Below are 19,813 nucleotides of genomic sequence, written 5' to 3'. Positions count from 1 at the left end.
TTCCAACGAAAACTTTTAGTAAATTCGTGAACAGGTTTCAAGCCTGGTTCAATGTTATATGTGTATACTTGGTTGCATATACGTATTTTATTTAGCAGGAGTATAATTATTTTATGAAATATCGTAAATCATTTGTGGCTACACATCACAATACAAAAATCGTTTGTCGACCTTGAATATGTATTTCAAAAACACATATTGTGATAACCCAAACTTCCCGCCTTAAATTGACACTTGAAAAAGTTTGGAAGGCTCGCGAAAAATTCAAAAACTCAAAATTTGGCCTTGGCTGTGATCGTCTAACAAAAAAGAAACCTACATTGTGTGTTTTTTGTAAACATGGCGGGAAGACATCCTTTCATACAAGTGAGCATACATTGCGTGTGAGTTGCGAGCGCAAGAAATAATAGACAACATTTTTGGGAGGGGGCTAAAAATCGCACTCCCTCTCTAGGAGGAAAATGAGCTGCGAGTAAGGGCAACTCGTGGCTAGCCATCTCTCCTTCACTCCTCAGTCCCAAAAATCCCCTATGGTTTATTCACCCACATATAACACATCGCAAATGAAACACATAAAAATATGAAAGAAAGAGAACCGCGAATTGACAAACATATACATATGGGAAACCAAACAAGTGCAAAAACGCTACGTTTATGTTTTGAATCAATGCAAATATTTGAATATCACAAATTTAATAGAAACAAAGCAAAATCTGAATTAAAGTAACTGGATGCAAATACACAAGTTATTACGGGCGTGTGGCGTCAAATTTAAAGTTTCAGCAGTTAACAGAAGCACAACAAAAATACCCATGGGGCGTTCTAGCACAAGTGAAGTTTGGGGCTACCGGTCGGGGCTGTTCTCCCCGCGCGAGGGTGATTCTATCGCAAGCATATTACACATCTCTAGGACGAGCATGCCGTCCTAACGAGGCCGTTACGGTCGAAAACTAGAGATCGGAAGTTACGTTTACAAACAAGCTGACAACGTCTCATCGTCCAGACAGTTCCTACTGAATTTACTCAGAGCCTGCATCCCTTGTGCAGATGGCGCGACAAATCCCACTAGCCCCACTAGGAGCCGCGCCCTCCGCTTCTGCTACGTGTTTCAGTGTTATTTAACCTCAATTCCATTTTAAATGTCCAATTTCTTTTAATTCTGATATTAACAACAACTGAACAAGTCTCAAAACTTCAAAGGGCAATAAACAACATTTAAATTCACCATATGATCTTGTGAAATTTTAAACAACAAATACTTCTTATGTGAGATTAAAATTCAGATAATTTATACGATGGAAACATTCCTCAACAAAATATTTTTATGATCAAAACTAGCAAAGATTTATGAAAAATAAAAAATCTGGTGTGAAATAAACTTGTGCAAAGAAAAATATTATGTGAGGTTAAAACTGCAGAGCATGAAATTTAGGTTCAATTAAAATTACACAGCAAATAAAATTACTGATGTTAAAATTGTGAGATAGAGAAATATTCTATCAGGTGAAAAATTACAAAGTTAACAAAATTTACATGAGATGAATTCTTGCCACACTTTATCAATGACTTAAACAAAAAGTTTACATTATATAAAATTATGTCATGATCCAAATGATTGGTTACTTAAAAACAATTTACTTTGAGAGTTTAAAATACCGTGAACTGGTTACCCCAACAAAACACAATAAATAAATACAAAAATATCGAGGAAAAAGCGTCTCGGTGATGTAAATTTTAACGTTGCGAGGAAATACCTCGGTGATGTCAATTTTAACGTTCCGAGGAAATACTTTCATGATGTACATTTTAACGTTGCGAGGAAATACCTCGTTGATGTAAATTTTAAAGTTGCGGGGAAATACCTCGATGATGTTATCAAGCTCTAGCGTTGCGAGGACATGCCTCGTTGATGTTATCAATCTCTAGCGTTGCGAGGACATGCCTCAGTGATGTAATCAATCTTTAACGTTGCGAGGGCATGTCTCGTTGATGTAATCAATCTTTAGCGTTGCGAAGACATGCCTCAGTGATGTAATCAAACTTTAGCGTTGCGGGGACATGCCTCAGTGATGTAATGATGATTACGATGCTAATGACGATGGTAACTGCCTAAGGGAAAACATTATTTTAACCCCCCGTCAGTTCACAGTATAATGAATTTTGTTATTTTAACTACCGGAAATGAACTATTACCGATCTTATGTGAAGAATTAAGAAGCGTTATAATGTAACACTTACGTATATGCATCCAGAAAGTTATTTATAATTAAACAACAAAGGTGTTATCCGGACTAAGTGAATTTCATGAAATTTTTTAGCAAGTGGTTTATTTAAATAATCCTGATTGTTAAATTGTGTTAGCACTAGCTGACGATTAAAAAAAAACTAACCTTATCGGTGAATTTACTAACAATAAAACAAATTTACACTACGTGGTCCGCGTTGGACGAAAGTCCGCACTTTTTCCGATTAAAAGCCGCAAGAATTAGCCGCGCGGGTTAGGAAAAACTAGGCGCCGTCGGCGTTACGATTACTTTTCGTTAAAAAAAGGCTTCCTCTCTTTTATTAACTACCAAACCAACTAATTTAACTTAGCTACTTACAGCGTCGTTTCACCATGCACTTGCACGTTACCGAAGCAAAACAACAATGACCCATGCTTTCAACATGCCGCTCTCCCCTACCAAGCCGCCCTCTCATACTCAGCCCTCTAACTAACAAGCAGAACTACCAACTGTCATGAAAATAACTAAACGTGCACAAGGCCTATGTTTAATGATTTTTCGATTGAATTTTTTTTTCTTTCAAATTAAAATTATTCTAATGTGATTTCGTGTCGCTGTCAATTAAATTCAGCGCGAAAATTTGATTCAAATTCGGTCACCACAATATTAATAAAAATGTAAGTAGATTATTAATTTATCTCTTCCTTTTTATAAATTGAGTATCAAGAAACAATCGCTACATATTTGTTGTTGTTTTGTCCCAAAATTTTGTTAAGGAATTCCTAACTATTTAAAATGTACAAAATAATATGCTTCTGTACCTGTGATTTATTTTTAATCCATCCATATTTTTAGCCTTATTAATAATACTGTAGGTTTTTGGAAAACAAAGTAAAAAGTACAACAAAATTTAGCAATTTAACTTAAAAAACAGCAAAACTCTGCTTTGGAATTTTGCACACTCTTAAACGCTGGTGTGATCAAGGTGATGGTGATAGTATTATTAGTTGCCTATAGTCAAACTTAAAATAGGGATAAGTATTTTTAAATACTTTGGAGTTAATTTACAATTAATTTCAAATTATTTCACTTAAAATTTGCACATCAAATTAGTTTTCCGCTTGACTTGTACAAATCCGGAGGAAATTGCGTAATTGTAATATTTCGTTAAAAATGGTGGATGCGCCAAATAAATGGATCCTTTTTTTGTTATTTGAGGAGATTCGCATAAATTTCCAGATACAGAACATGAATTTAAAAAAATGTAAAACTGAATTATCTTGCATTATACAAATTTTTAACTAGACATTCTATTTTATTTCATTTTGTTACCATTATTTTCTATTTTTTTTTTGTCTACTAAATTTATTTTCCCAAAATATTCTTTCCAGTAAAATATTTTTGGGTAACTTTTCGTTCTTGTGAATTTTACGTCCTTTTCTGTATTGACTTCATCATTTCCAATTCATAATTCATCTCTCTCCAATTCTACACACAGTCCACCATATATACCTAATTTATATCGTAAAAATCTCTTAACATACAATACATAACCGAATAAATTATTCCATATTCTTTTAGTTAATAGTTTGTCTTGTATGTTAAGCTTAATGTACACTTTCAACAATAAAAATACGTCTTGTTTCAGTTTTTTATTTAAATGTTAATACCAAAATGACACTAGTTTAAATTAAAACTAAAATACATCCACAGTTTAATACTTTTAAGTACAATCGTTTAAAAAACTCTCAGTTCTCAGCTCTGTCTCGTTTCAATTGCCAGTTCGTCATTGTACACTTAAACTACTAATTAACCCCAGTAATACCGGCGACCACCCCAACCACCGCCCCAACCCCATCCTCCATAACCTCCGAAACCTCTTCCGTAACCGCCATATCCGCCATATCCGCCCCATCCACCGTAACCTCTCCTCCATCCCCCGCCGTATCCGCCCCAGTACGGCCTGTAACCATAGTAACCACCCCAGAAAGTATTGGCGGTGTCCAAATCCGACTTTTCTTCAGGATTTGCTACTGCTTGAGGTACTGCAGCATCGCCACCAGGCAGGGCTTGGGGTACTGGAGCATCTCCACCTTCTAGGACTGGTCCTAAACGAACTGGGACATCTTCTGGTGATAGTCCCCCTAGAGATGGGGGTGATTCTTGTATTACAGGTTCTTTATTTTCGAGAGGTTGGGATTCTGGAGGGTTATCACTTGCTTGTGTTGCTGCTACAGGTTCTGGTTCATTTTTTTGAATCGGGCTTGGCTCTTCGACTGGAAGTGCTAATGAAGAGGAGAGAAGGAACACTGTCGCAAAGACAGTTATCATCTGAAAATAAGTATTTTTTTATTACATATTATTATTATTATATGGTGTGAAAGAGTATTGTTGGTTGCAAAAGCGTGAACACTTGTGGTAACTACAACAAGGAAAATGACATCCTACGGTGATAAAATAACTGAAAATAATTAACCTCCATTTTTTGACTCCGAATAGTTCATATACTGCGTAAACTGTCTATGGAATAAATTTAATTATCTAAATAACAATAATAATAATAATAATAATAATCTAATCAATGCATATCATTACTTGGTCTTAGTACCCGTAATGATAGAAGTCTTGCCTGAATGCCGGTCATTTCCGGGTCAGTGGTGGGTCTTAATAACAATTCCAAAAGATGTGTTAATAGGTCAATGAATTATGTAATTTAGACTTTTTTAATTTTTGCGGTGTTTAATTTTTTGTGTAGTAAAATAACTTTGTTTTAATTATCACTAAAAAATTATCATTTGCAATTTATCAAGTTAATAATTTTAACTACATTCTTAGAGAAAAAAAACTATTATCAGATAACTAAGCAAATAAATATTTTCATTGAAATTTAGAAAAGGGCCATGTTCAACAAAAGCAACAAAATGGTCTAAAAATCACGCTTTAGTATTGAAAAATTACAAACTTTTTGTGAGCGAATGAAAGAAAAATATCTTGGTACATTACGATAAAACATTACAATTATTTTTAATTATTATTCAGGTATTCCTTTTAGAAGCTGTATTGTTTTAATTAGAATACCTTGTATATTTTTTCTGTAGATACTTAATACTTATGGTTAAAACATTTAAAATTAATTTTTAAAAACGTGCCATTTTGACCTGGGAAATGTATGAAAATTTAATAAAATACAGCTTATTTACACAAGACAATTAATTCAGAAAGTTACCTACCGTTTTTCCCCCACAAAAAAAATCCTTAAAGTCAAATCCGGCATATTTATAAAATGCAAGGTACTTTTCATTTGAAATGTACCTCTTCTTTGAGTCAAAACAATTTTTTTGCAAAATTTCAGGCTTGCAAAGTGCAATTATTTTGAAACCTGTTAGGTAGAAAATTCTGAGATATACCTTTTCCTTCTATCCTCTATGACAAGGAATTTGAATTCGCAAAATATATGTTCTATTTAAGAAAAGGTTTTTTGTCTATAATATTAAATGGAATTCTAAATGATCATCAAAAATAATTTTAAACTGCAGGTAACAAGTAAGTTCTATGAGAATATGTTGAAACATTCTTTAATAGTCCATGAGGAATGAGTGATATTGAACCAGTAAATCACATAAGTTAATCTCAGGTACAGATTTATACTTTCATTTTTAAAATTATCGCAATTTTGTTTCTACTATATTTTCAACAATAATAAATTCATTAAGTAGTGATTAAAAAAACTGTAGATATATATTAAACTTATCACACACATGTACACTATAATAAGATAGTTAAATTTGAAAATTCAAAAAAAAAAAATAAAAAAAAATCCTTTTTATTGGCAAAAAAATTAACCCAGTTCACTAAAAAGAAGAGTTTTTTAAAATAAAGACACAAAAAATGTTCACACTTCACTATAAGCAAGAGTTATTTTAAAAAATATTTAATATTATCAGCATTAAATTCAGAATAAAATAGAAATTTGCTAAGTAAAATTAAAATAGAGCGACATCAATATTTTTCCAAAAATTTTGAATTAATGGTGAAAATTCACAAATAAAAACGTATTTAAAAAACGTATTCTGTTGCTACTTAAATTTAAAATAAAAAAAAATCACTTACCATTTTATGCACCATCTTAGACAATATCACTAGTTGTGTTTGGCGGCAATGTCGAGGTGGAGGCTTTTATATTCTAGTCTTAAGGCTGATGACCGCCACTGATCAGTGCTCCGTCTTCAATCGGGTCTGGTCAAGGCCAAAATGGTGCACCTATTCAACAAAGATGCTGCAAGAACTTCTGCTAAGCAGGTTCAAATGCTGAAAAATGTACCTTGACAAAGACCATCGACGAAGAAAATATTTTAATATATTTGCATTACGTTCACACCTGCATGAGTTTTGTCTCAAACTGCAAATCACGTTATAATAATTTGTTGCAATTCATTACCTAGTTAGATGCAGGTTAATTAACAAAGGCATTATCATTTTTATATCTTATACTTACTGCATCAAACGACATTTTTTTTATAATTTTACTTAGTTGGTGGAAGTACTTATGAAATGAATTAAAAATTTGACAATAATACCATTTGATAATACAAAAATTAAATTACATAATTTTTTTATTATTTTTTTGTGTTTCATAAGTTATTTATTTTGTATAAAGCGCAATTTAAGATAGAGTAGTATATCTATATGAATTTTCTAAAAATATTGTTCAATTATTGAATATCATTCTTTAATTAACTATTTTTGCAAAAAATGATATAATCAAGCTAAGCTAGGAGATTCTAAACTTCTTGGGAAAAAATTTCAGTTATGTAATTGCAATCTTACTGTATTAAAACAGAAAAAAGTGTAGATTATTTATTAACTAATAATAACACACTCCTATAAATCTCGTAAAAGTTAATGTGTGCAACGCTTTATAATCATCTGGACATAAAATTAACTTTTCCTGAAGCATCTCATAAGACACCATTTCCCGCAGTGCTAATTTACATTTTAGTAAAAAATCTCCCGTCTTTGCGTTATAATTTGCATTGTTATCTCATGCATCATAAATCTAAAATTCTAATAAGAACCTCATAACGTCATAACAACACACGCAGGATGTTTTCCCCGTCAGCGACAACCATATTTGCAATTTTTTTAATAATATTTTTAATCTGTTGATTTCCATATTTTCTCGGATTTTTATTTCTTTTTTGGGTTAACAAATTCCTTGTTTATAGGTGCCGCTTCTTTTCGATAATTATAAAATACATAACAACGTCAAGGGGCAAAAAGAAAAAAACTGTGAGACGAGTGATTTATGTTGGCCTGACCGGGGAAATCCAGCGTACCGAGCTTTATAAACACAAACAAATGTGATGCAAGCCGTGTCAAGCCTCAAAGATGAATTTAAATGAAAATTTGGCCGTTGATCACTAGGCTTATGTTATAAATAAAAATTCTTGTCACATAGCCTTCTGAAAAGCCCATTGGTCATAGTGGGAAAGAGTTGGCTGTTTGCTATGGTGATTTAGTTAGGTACAATGCCTGTTTTTAAATATATTAAAAATAAATGGTTAATATTTAGCATATTTGCGTCTGCATTTAGCATATTAGGATTATTTTCAAATTGTAAGGAGCAAAGAACCCTTTTAAATCTACTGCGATTATGTCCAGAGTAAACAATGCTCTACTATCGACGTAAACAAGCAATTTCTTTGCGAAATGGAATTTTCTGCACTTCTAAAACTGGTATTTCACTTGAAGATGCAATTTTAGATTAACTTTTATTCAAATAATTCACAAAAAAAATAATGCTAGAATGCGTAGCATAAAATAATTCTGCAGATCCTTGTCAATTTCATTATCGAGAAAAAAGTAATATTGCCCATTTGAATTACTAACTACCAAATGCAATCGCCCCGATAGTTAAAAATCGCTTAAATAATTAGTTCCCAAAATAAAATAGGATTGTAAACGAATAGGTCAATGAAGGCAGGGAACTCCCCACGGTCACATCGAATTTGTTGTGCTTCAAAAGCACTTTCAATATAAGGATTTCTAAATATTGTTCTTATATTTTTGACGAACGTACTGTATTGCAGGATATAATTAATATTATATTATGTTATAGAACACATAAATATATATTCAGTTCCCAAGCGTAAACCAAGGAAGTATTGTAATAAATAGAATTCATGTGGCAAACAGCTAATGTAATATTTTTTCCACATTGTATGACATCTGGAGTATAAAACAATAGGTCTCCCGTTTCCATCTGTTTGTCATCTGTGTGTCAGCTATTAGCGATTATATTAGATCGCTTGATTTTTTAACTTAGGCGTCCAGATTTTAAGAAAATGAGAGTCATAAATTTATAACAACATTTTACTATTTAACTTAGAAACCGCAGAATCGAATGCTTTGAAAACTTTAAGGTTATCGTAAGCGTTGTCAATCGTTGATCAAAATTTATATGGATTTGTTTGATTGTATTTTGGGAGCGAAGAAAGTTTTGTCATTATCACTTTACACCTTTTTTTTAAGATAATTTTTATAAAATTGAACAAACAGTTCCTGCAGTATTTCGTGTGCGTACTATACAGCTGGTAATTTCAAAAATAACAACAAAATAATAATTTTCGAAGAAAGCTACCCTAAATAGGGCTACTTTGGACAACTTATTAAATAAATTCTTAAAATAGCGTTATAAAGTATTTGGTCAAAATAATAGTAATTAACGTACTAAGATTAAAATGAAATCATTAAAACTTAATTGAAAATTTCCAATAAATTAACCCAAATTTCGACTACATTACGTCGTCTGAGAACTTGTTTGGTCTACAGACCAGAGCGCACTCAGGCCAATGTCGACTCTAAGCGTTCAGAAGCGATTTGATCTATAAGTCATCTTCCGTGATCTGATACACATCCTAACCGGTTTCGACCATAATTTCTACGGGAAAGAATTGCTTGGTCGGACTTTACAACGAATAAGTGAACATTTTGGTAGATACATGTGTTAATTATTGACATGCAACTATTTTTTGTTTAATTACGAAATAATTCTTTAATTATGTTTGGTACTAGCAAAATTCGTCAAATTAATAATCCTGATGGAATCGTTATCATGCAATAGATTTTTTCCCGGAAAGTGTAGTTATTTTTATCTTTTGGAAACGTTAGGATCTACTTTGCATGAATTTTTAATTATTTTTTAATTTAAATATCTAGCAATAACACAACAAGCTGAAAAGTCTTTCAATGATGTTCGTTCATTTGTTGATCCAGCCATAAATCTTATTTTGATTTCGTGCTACAATTAATTTTAGAAATAAGAGCAAAATGTTTGACTGTTGTAGGAGCGTCACTAAAGATTCTAAAAAATCGATTTCTTTAAAAAAATACATGAACATCTTAACGATTTAGTACATAATGTTCCCGAATGACAAAATTTACATTTCAAAACTCTTAACAGCTGGTTTATCTGCTAGAGCAGCATGATAGTAGAAAACAAATTATGCAGCTTACAATAAAATAAAATAATTTGACAAACTATTTTAAATGTTAAAAAGTAACATTGTCTTTCGATTTTTGTTTTTTCAAACTTTCGAATTCTCAATTTTTCGAAATTTTACTTTTGGGATTTTTCACTTTATTTATTATGCAATTTTTGGATTTTATGATTTTTCAATTTTTCAATTTTTAGATTTTCAGTTTTTCGATTTCTTAATTTTCCGATGTTTCGGTTCTACGTTTTTTCAATTTTTCTTCTCTTCAATTTTACAATTTTTTAAATATTTCGATTTTTCAATTTTTGACTTTCTTAAACTCACAATTTTTCGATTTTACAATTAAGCGATGTTTTGGTTTTCCAATTTCTTTACTTTCGACTGTTTCGATTTTTCAGTTATTCAATTCTTCAATTTTTCGATTTTTCATTTCTTCAATTTTTCAATTTTTCAATTTTTTATGTTTTTAATGTTTCAGGGTTTCAATTTTTTCAGGTTTTGATTTTTTGACTTCACTTTTTTTACTTTTTGGGTTATCAATTTTTCAATTTTTTAATTTGTCAGTTTTTGTTTCAGTTTTGAGATTTTCCAGTTTTCCATTCTTCAGTTTCTTTCATTTTTCAAATTTTCTAAATTTCAGTTTAGGGATTTTTCAATACATATTTCGATTCTTCGACTTTTCGATTTTTAACTTCTGGATTTTTCGATATTTCAGTTCTTCGATGGTTCAATTTTTCAAATTTTGGAATTTTTCAAATGTTTCGATTTCTTAATCTTTGGAATTTTCGACCTTCCGGTTTTAGATTTTCTCTTTTTAAATTTTTCGTTTTTTCAAATGTTCGTTTTATCAATTCTTCGATTTTTCAATTAATCGATGTTTTCATTTTCCCTTTTCTTGATTTTCCAGTGCTTCGATTTTCTTCTTCTTTAATTCTTCAAATTTTCGATTTTCCAGATTTTTGATTTTTCAATTTTTCGATTTTTAAATTCCAGATTTTTAAAATTTTTGATATTTTAATTTTTCAATTTTTAAAATTTTAGATTTTTCGATTTCATGATTTATCATTTCAGTTCTTCGATATTTCAATTTTTCAAAGTTTCGAATTTTTCGAATGTTTCGATTTCTCAATCTTTCGATTTTTCGATTTCTCGGTTTCACATTTTCTGTTTTTCAATTTTTCGATTTTAAAAATTTTCCGATTTTTCAATGTTTTGATTTTTCGATTTATCGAATTTATAACTTTTAGATTTTTTATTTTGGTCTATTTCGGTTTCTCAGTCCCGTTTTTCCAATTTTCCAACTTTTAACTTTTCGTTTTTTCGATTTTGGCCTATTTCGGTTTCTCAATTTTTCGATTTTTTGACTTCATGACTTTTCGATTTATCAATATTTCAATTTTTGAATTTTTCTAATTTTAAAATTTTTTCGTTTTTCGATTTATCGAGATTTCGATGTTTCAATGTTTTGATTGTTCAATTTCTCGATTTATCAATTTTTCAATTTTTAACTTTTCGATTTTTCGATTTTGGCCTATTTCGGTTTGTCAATTTTTCGACTTTTCGAGTTCTCAATTTCTCGATCTTTTGATTTTTCGATTTTTTACTTTTCGGATTTTCGGTTTTTCGATTTTTCCAGTTTTTAGATGTTTCGATTTTTTAATTATTCGATTTTTCGATTTTTTAAATTTTGGAGTTTCGATTATTCGTTTTTGGGTTTTTAAATTTTAGATTTTTGAATTTTTCTTTTCTTAGATTTTTTGATGCTTCTATTTTTTGATTTTCAGTTTTTCGATATTTCTACACTGACCGCCAAAAAAACGGCCACCCTGAAAAATTTCATCAAACCACTTTAAAAATTATTAATTTAACTAGTAATCGTTATTTTATTAAAGAATCATTCACTATTGACACATGAGGTACAAATTAGCAAAAAAAGCAGACAATTAAACGCAGAATTAAATTTAATTTAACAAAATAACAGAAACAGACCAAGTACCATATTTTCTTAAAAAAAAAAAAACAATAAAGGAGGCTGTTGTTGTAAACAGTGTTTTTCATCATTTGATTATAAGTTTGGCAATTAATAAACGCTCTGTTTCTGTTATTTTGTTAAATTAAATTTAATTCCGCGTTTAGTTGGCTTCTTTTTTCTGCTAATTTATACTTCATGTGTCAATAGTGAATGGTTCTTTAATAAAATAACGATCACTAGATAAATTAATTATTTTTAAAGCTTGATTTTGCGAAATTTTTCTGGGTGGCCGGTTTTTTTGCCGGTCAGTGTATTTTTCAATTTTTGCGATTTTTTAAATTTTACATTTTTCGATTTTTCAATTTTTCGGTTTTACGATTTTTTTATGTTTCGATTTCTTGTCATCTTGGTTTTTCGATTTTTAAAATTTTTCTATTTTTAGATTTCTCGATTTTCCAGGTTTTCGATTATTTTAATCTTTCAATTTTTTTTCTCAGTTTTAATATCATACAATGTATTGAAAATAGCCACAAAAATTGTCAGTAAAAACATTTAAAAATTCATAGAAAATAGAACACAATGTTTCCAAAATATAAAAATAATTCCGACCAAACAACTATTTCCCGCAGAAATTACAGTCCAAACCAACCAAAACGCTTCTAAACGCTGTTAGAGTCGACACTGGCCTGAGAGCGCTCTGGTCTGTAGATCAAACAAGTTTTCAGGCGACGATTAACTAAAAATATTTTTACTCATTACTTCGAAATTTGGACTTAATCAAGTCAAACTTTCGGGTTAACGGTTTGCACCAACCCCTTAGTCCTTTCATACATTAAACACTAAATGAAGTGCATTAATTTTTTTTAAGACATCTTACAAACCAGTCAGAGTCGAAATGTTAAATTAAATTTTATAAAAGTATATGTATTCACATGACATGATTTTTTTTTAGAGTGGATAAGTAATATAAACAATATTTTTAATTATTGTATTCAGTTATTGTTTTGACATCCGTATATCGATATTAAGTGTTTTGCCAAATTTTATATCCAATGCACAGATAAAATTTCTCGGAAATCTATTCCTAAGTATAAGCTTTAAATATTAGGAATATGAATAGCAGTTAACATAAAAGCGTTTAAAGCTATTCGATTCCTTGAGATTATATACCTTATACATATATAATTGCTGGTTAAGTTAAAAAACAACATCTGCTAGAAAATCGTTTGTAAATTGAAATATTTTTTTTGTTGATTGCAAATTGTTTTAATTCCTTAACCGGTGATAATTTCAAAAAATTGAAGTGTCGTATCTCATAAAGCTTTGGAAAAATTCAGTGGCTCCACAAAATAAATACTAGGTACGAACCGGTATAAGTATGTACTTACTTATTACTGCGCCAAAGTAAATTGATCCGTCAATATTAATACCAAACACTATAGAAAGATAAGTGTTTACCTCAGTTGTAGTAGTGTTAAATTCATATTATAATTTAAATTTTATATGAAATTAAGTAATATTTATATATTTTATCGATATTTTGAAACTTTATTTCACAGCAATTTATTTTGAAGTAGTTTTGAGTTTTAAAACTATTTCAGTCTCTATGAGTAAGGATTGGCAACAACTTGAAAGTTTTAGATTTTACAACTATAATAGGTACTTGCGAATTTACGTATGTATTCTAAAAGTCGATTTATAAACTTGTCGCTGATGTTGCTGTTCGCCGTTGACAAAGGTATCCGTTGACATTGACGTTGAAAGTTGGCACGCCGTTGAGGTGACGTTCGAGATGACCAACTTTTAACTTCCGCCGTTACGTTGATGTTGACGTTGGGTTTTCAACCAATCAAACTGCGGTAGTGTGCAGTGCTGCTAACTTGAAGGAAAATCCACTGAAGAAGGGGGACATTTTTCTGGTTGAAAGCATTAATTCCACGAAAATTAAATTTTGATAGAGATAATGAAGTCCACTAACATTAAGCCATTTAATTACAAGTTTACCGAAACCCTCATATTTTAAATAGCTGCCGTCATTTTCTACACTGTAGCTTTCTGTCAGTATTTGTGCATTGTTAAAGATAGTTCTCGACGTTTAAACCAACAAGAGTTATTGCTATTCGTCCCAAAAGCAGATTTTATTATAACTACAAGGGCTTACATTTTACCCTTTTTTCTTAATACGTGTAGTCTTCTTTTCACAACAAGAAAGGGAAAACATGTTTAAAATGGTAAATTTGTATAGGGAAATATTGATTTTGCAATTACGCTCCGCCCCTCGGTTTGACAACGAATGAAAAATTCATCACGATTGAGATCGAGACGGATGGGTGGGGCTTCTCTTTTGGTTTTCATTTTCAATTAATACATTTAGTTTTCTTTGTATAACACGATTACTTAAAGAACATATTTCATATGGTAATTTCTCGTAGCAAAATAAGGGGGCTTATATTTTGTCTTTTTTTTCTTAATTTACATAGCCATCTTTTCACAACAAGAAACTTAGAATATCATTAAAATGGTACATTTTTGCAAGGAAATATGGATTTTACAATTATAGGGCAAAATCGATATTTCCTTGTACAAATTTTCCATTTTAAACATGTTTTAAATTTCATATTGTGAAAAGAAGTCTACACATGTTAAAACAAAAAGGCAAATGTAAGTCCGCTCACCCGCCCCATCTCAACTGTGATCATTTTTTTTTCTTAGAAACTTAAAACACGTTTAAAATGATAAATTTTTGTAAGGAAATATGGATTTTGCAATTAGTCTCCGCCCTATTTAGACCAGGGCAGGTATGGGTGGAGCTTAATCTTTGACTTTAATTTTTTCTTAATATACATAGTATTTTTGGAACAACACGATACTCAAAAACATGTTTTTAATTTCTCGGAGAGAAATAAGGATTTTGCAATTAAGCTCCGCCTTCTTGGCTCACGACGAATAAAAAAAATCATCACAATTGAGATGGGGCGGGTGGGCGGGGCTACATTTTGCCTTTTTTTCTTAGTATGTGTAGTCATCTTTTCACAACTAGAAACTTAAAACATGTCTAATGGTAAATTTTTGTATAAATCAACTTAAATCCTCCACTTTTCTTCTACAACTCCTTTAAATATGGCAAAAGTTGAACATTAAAGTTACTATCACCGGCAACTTAGCAACGGAGTTTATAAATGACAGTTTTCAGCTCTTAAAGCAACTGCAATGGGAACTTCAACATCAACAGCAAGTTTATAAATCCCACTTAAAAGTTGCTTCTCAACGATCAAGATACTACAAAAGCTTTTTTTAATGGTATATGTATATTTGATGTCCAATTATTTAAAAAGTGTTTTTCTCTTCAACTTCCAATTTATCATTCACTTTCGTTGTGAATTTTTTTAAATAACTGAATAATCATGGTAGGTAAGTCTCTATACTACTTAAACGAAATTTACGTGTTCACTAAATTCTTACGCTGAATAAGTTTTAATTTGGAATGGTGCAGACTAACTACAAATGAAATATTAATTCGAATAAAAAAAATACTATGAGGTATCAAAAAGAAGTTTCCTCGTCCTCGAAGTACAGTTCAACAAATTTAGCTTCTTCGAAAAATTATAAAATTTGATTTTGCGAATTTTATTTTTTTGTGATAACCCACATAAGTTAAAATAAAAATATGTGTGTTTAAGTATAGGTAAAGGAGCATGCTATGCGTATATTTTATGTGAGTTTTCCATAACAATAACAAGTTACAGTAAGCAATATAATAAATTCAACATGGTCTGTTGCAATAAAAGATCTACACCACAGTAATTCGATTTTTCCTGTAATTTATCAAGGACGCCTATTTTAATTTGAATAGGTACAGTGTAATACTAATATAATAACTGCATTCTCAAATTTTACGAAAAATGGGGAGAACCGTTCTTCATCTGATAGAAAAAATAAATTGCTTCGTTCATTCATTTTTTTGAGTACCTTGTATAAACCAATTCTAAAAAAATGAAGATGAATCCTAAGTATAGACACAATATTTTCCACATTTTAGATCGGATTTATCCAGCAAAACTTTCATCAAGTTCAACTTGTGGATATCTTTTTTTAATTGCATCTTATACTGCTGTATTTTTACTTTTTTTTTGTAATTCACAATTTTGTTTATGATTACAACCATAGATTTTCTAGAAAGTAAAAAATAATAATAATAATGGCTACGAATGACAGATATAGCAAAATTTATATTTAATTATTAGCAACATAGTACCTTATCTTTTAAGTCTATAATTATTAGTTATACATAAAATTGTCAAACAACCACAAAATAAAAATTCAAAAACCGACACGAATAATTTTTGAGATAACAGATGCGTTCAGAATGAATGTCAAAATTTGTGATTCTTTACTTTGTGTAATTTTACTGCAAAGGAAAATTATAGCTCGCAATTTGTTTTTATTGTGACTAAAGATAAATGTGGTTTTTACCTACTAATGGCTGTAATTGTTTTTACTGAACAGTAAAGTAAAGGACGACCACAACAGAATTAAATTTACATAAATGCCTGTTCCTATGAGTAGTTCGAATAATCATAGTAGACGTAGTCGTCATGCAATATTGTATTTGTTGTAATAAAAAAATATTATGATACCTGAACGGTTGTTAACATTTACATATAGATATAGCAAGCAGATAAAATGACCTTTAAAACAGCCTTAAATAACCTAGAAGAAACACAACGCATGTTAAGAAGTACAAATTTAAAAATTTTAATCAATTTTTTAGTACTGTTTTGTATAAGGAAAAATCTGTTTAAAATTTTAGCACAACAAAATAAAATTATGTCGATTATGTTTGAGAATTCTTAAAATGGTATCTATTCATTTAAAAAATTCGTGTAACCTGATAATTGTACAAATCACTTTTATCTTTCACGAAAAATCCAAATATATCTACATACTTGATTTTTTCTGATTAAAAATTTTAAAAGCTCATCCCAGAATCGTCATTAATTTAAATTTATGAAGTAATTTGAATTCAATAATAAAAAGCCTTTATTTTATTTCGTCGCTGAAAAAATTAACATTTTTAGTGACGGAAAAACTGGAGACGAAATGTCAAATGTAATTTGAGCCACCCATTATTTTTACAATTAGTTTTATACAGAATTATATTAGATATATTTTTAAAATAATAAAATTTCTGCTACCCGGAGCTTGTGATTTATGAATCAGTCCAGTGATTGTGCACATTCGTAAAATCGGAAAAAAGGTAAACAAGATGCAAATCGCAAAGTCATAACCGTAAAAGTAATTTGCATTGAAATAACAATTTGAAGAATTAACAGATGCCTCCTGGGTTATTCTCAAGTACGTATTTACCTATCGCATTATGAATCATTAAAAATAGTTGAATGAACTCGTGAAAAAAGCAATCACGATCTTGACCAAACTATTATGAACCCGCGAAGACCTAGACCTTCTACGTCAAGCTATAAAAAGTGATAAATGCCATTAAGATCATTTACTTAGAAAAAATACTGCGGTAAATATGTACCCGTCGGATGTTTTCAGACTCAGGAACATCCTCTCTTCTAATCTAGACATTAATTACTATTTTTTCCTGTGCCGAAACCAGTCTTCGAGCAGCTAATTTCTCTTCCAAGGCAAGTTCAAAGTCAAGTACACGCACGAAAGGAAAAGTAAATTTTCTTCAATGAATAAAATTAAATGTTGCACCATCATTCTCTGTGGGCCATTCATCATCAAAAGCAATTATGTCAACATTATGCAAAGGTCGACCTTTTCTTCTCGTTTTGTCATCATTGTACAGTTCCGAATTAAAATAATGGGACATATCAATGTCCGCTTCATCATCATAACTCGATAATTACCACAATTACTCTTAAAATCAACTGACAGCTATTGTTTCGGTAATTTATAAATCCATCAACGAACTTTTCAAAAAATTAGTCCAACATGAAAACTCTCATTCTTTGCGTGTTATTTTCTCTGTACACCATACCCAACGTAACGCAAACTGCAGAAAATAGTAGCAATAAACTGGGAGATGTCTTGAAAAATCACACAAAAGCGGTTTACAACTCCACGAAAAACCAACAAGACGAAGAAGAAAACTTACTGAAGCAAGAAACCCACAAATTACTGTCGGAATGCGGCGTGGAGACCTCGGATAATAATTACGACGATAACGATTATTATGGCAACAGGAGAGGGTCGAATAAACCAAGAAGAGGTAACAATTATGACTTCGGTGATTCTGGCTCCAGACGTAAAAATTCGAACCGGCGTCGAAATAACAACAGAGATAAAAGTAACGAGAGTGGCGATTATGGTAACAGTTACAATAATCGGTACGGTAACCGTAATAATGGTAACCGTTACTCCAACTATGATAACGACAGCGACGACGACAATGATTCGAATGAGAGTAACCATCGACACGGGAACCGCAAACAACAAAGTAATTCGAATAAACGTTACGGGAATAAACGTTACAATAATGAAAACTATAGCGACGAAGAAGAGTCGAGTGAGTCTAATCAGGGTGGTTATAACAACAAGGGAATGAAACGGTTTAACAGAACTGCATCATCATCAAATAACAAAGGTTATTCCAATAATAATGGTTACAATAATGGTAACACTTACGGAAGTAATGGTTACAATAGTGGCTACAGTAACGGATATAATAATGACTGTAAGGATGAAAATCGCGGCTACTACGACAGCAACAACCGTAACCAGTGGAAACCATATGGTGCCAATGAAGGTATATTTATTTTATCACAGTCGGAAACCAGTTAATGGGTTAATTTTAGGAAATTATGGTTATGATAGTGGGACTTATGGCTACAATTCATTTGGAAATAACGGTAACATGAGACGAGGCGTCAGCGGACCAGGATACAGCAGGAATTTCGACATAAATCTCAGAGCGAAGCGATCAAATAATGACGAGGATTCGCAGGTAATAGGTTACAAAATTCGACAGATTCTTGGTTGTTAATTATGTAAATGTTTATAGTGCGTCAGCCAATGTGTTTTCGGTTATCTGGAAGTGGTATGTATTGGGAAATGGGAAAACACGGATCGTGAAAGTTTACTTTGTTACAGTTAGACGATAATAGAGTGCCTTCGGAGACATTGGTCATTAAATGGCTGCAGGACCATTTATCAAACGATATGAAAAGAATCAGAGCTCTTCGGGAAGCCAGACGATGTTTTGCGAGACTGTCCACTTCGGGTAAGAATGTAAAGAATGTGATTGAAGTTGTAAATTTGATTGTTAATGTTGTAGATATAGAAGATGGATGTGAGTTTTCGCAGTCGTTATCTAAATGTTTAAATTTAGAACTTGAATGAAAAGAATGTAAACAAATTATCAATAATTTAAAAATCAATAAATATGCTACAGGTGTCGTCTCTCTTTTGCTTTGCCTAATTTAGAACTTTTTTAAGATATTTTATAGGTTGTCCGGTATGTAGATATTCCATACAACATGTTTAAAGTGTAAATAAGTAATTTTAAATTTAAGAAACAACTTAATTAATTATAACATAACATCACTGATATTTATTACGAGTTCATTTAGATGATAAATTATTTGAAATAGTAACCGCAAATTTTCATTGAAGAAATTTCCATAGTTGTTAAGCATTTTACACTGCCCACACGAAAAAAATTCTAAATAAATTTAAATAAATTCTATGAAAGTACCAGAGTTGCGTTTTTTCCGACCTTGATGGAAGAATTATTCAAGGCACGGTTTTCTCCGGGCGTCATTTATGAAAATTTAGTACCTAGTTTTGTAGCCGGTACAATGTAGTAACAACTAAATAAAATTTAAAAATTACATAATGTCTAGACCATGTATTGCATTTTTCATCTTTGGGAATTTTGGAGTATTTTTATACAATAATAAATATAGACTTCCTGTTGGGATTAACGCGTCATAAAAAGTTAAAAAAAACTTGTGCCAAAGTATTTAACCTGTTTTTATTGACGTCAAAAAGGTAACGGCATTTTTAATAAAAAGAAAAATCACCTATGGGATAAATATTTTGAATTTGGCAAAATTCACACTTTATGTGCCGAAATTTAATTTTTTGTA

At 30.9% G+C, this 19,813-nt stretch overlaps 2 protein-coding genes across 2 annotated transcripts; one reads left to right on the top strand and one right to left on the bottom strand.

Annotated features, from left to right (window-relative positions):
* Window positions 1–3,862: 3,862 nt before the first annotated feature.
* LOC135144698 (claw keratin-like) lies at window positions 3,863–6,446 on the bottom strand. The gene is made up of 2 exons (XM_064076755.1): window positions 6,336–6,446; window positions 3,863–4,556 (listed from the first exon to the last, which is right to left on the bottom strand). Exons 1-2 carry the CDS (start codon window positions 6,348–6,350, stop codon window positions 4,035–4,037), a joined length of 537 nt encoding a protein of 178 aa, XP_063932825.1. The 5' UTR covers window positions 6,351–6,446; the 3' UTR covers window positions 3,863–4,034.
* An 11,211-nt stretch (window positions 6,447–17,657) lies between these two features.
* On the top strand, window positions 17,658–19,120 carry LOC135144574 (GATA zinc finger domain-containing protein 14-like). Its single transcript, XM_064076599.1, has 5 exons — window positions 17,658–18,471; window positions 18,521–18,669; window positions 18,727–18,762; window positions 18,816–18,945; window positions 19,000–19,120. The coding sequence occupies exons 1-5, from the start codon at window positions 17,658–17,660 to the stop codon at window positions 19,062–19,064; spliced, it is 1,194 nt and encodes a 397-aa protein (XP_063932669.1). The 3' UTR covers window positions 19,065–19,120.
* Window positions 19,121–19,813: the final 693 nt, after the last annotated feature.

Source organism: Zophobas morio, unplaced genomic scaffold, assembly GCF_036711695.1.
Source record: "Zophobas morio isolate AGI-343-1 ecotype UQ-CSIRO unplaced genomic scaffold, CSIRO_AGI_Zmor_V1 ptg000108l, whole genome shotgun sequence".
NCBI lineage: Eukaryota > Metazoa > Arthropoda > Insecta > Coleoptera > Tenebrionidae > Zophobas > Zophobas morio.
Note: the sequence above shows the minus strand (reverse complement) of the source record. Positions and strands in the feature narration are given on the sequence as shown.

Excerpts from the sequence above, each read along its gene's own strand:
- LOC135144574 (XM_064076599.1), top strand. The coding sequence starts at position 17,658 with ATGAAAACTCTCATTCTTTGCGTGTTATTTTCTCTGTACACCATACCC. Across the intron at positions 18,472-18,520 it reads ACCATATGGTGCCAATGAAG|GAAATTATGGTTATGATAGT; the intron begins GTATATTTATTT and ends GGTTAATTTTAG. Across the intron at positions 18,670-18,726 it reads ATAATGACGAGGATTCGCAG|TGCGTCAGCCAATGTGTTTT; the intron begins GTAATAGGTTAC and ends AAATGTTTATAG.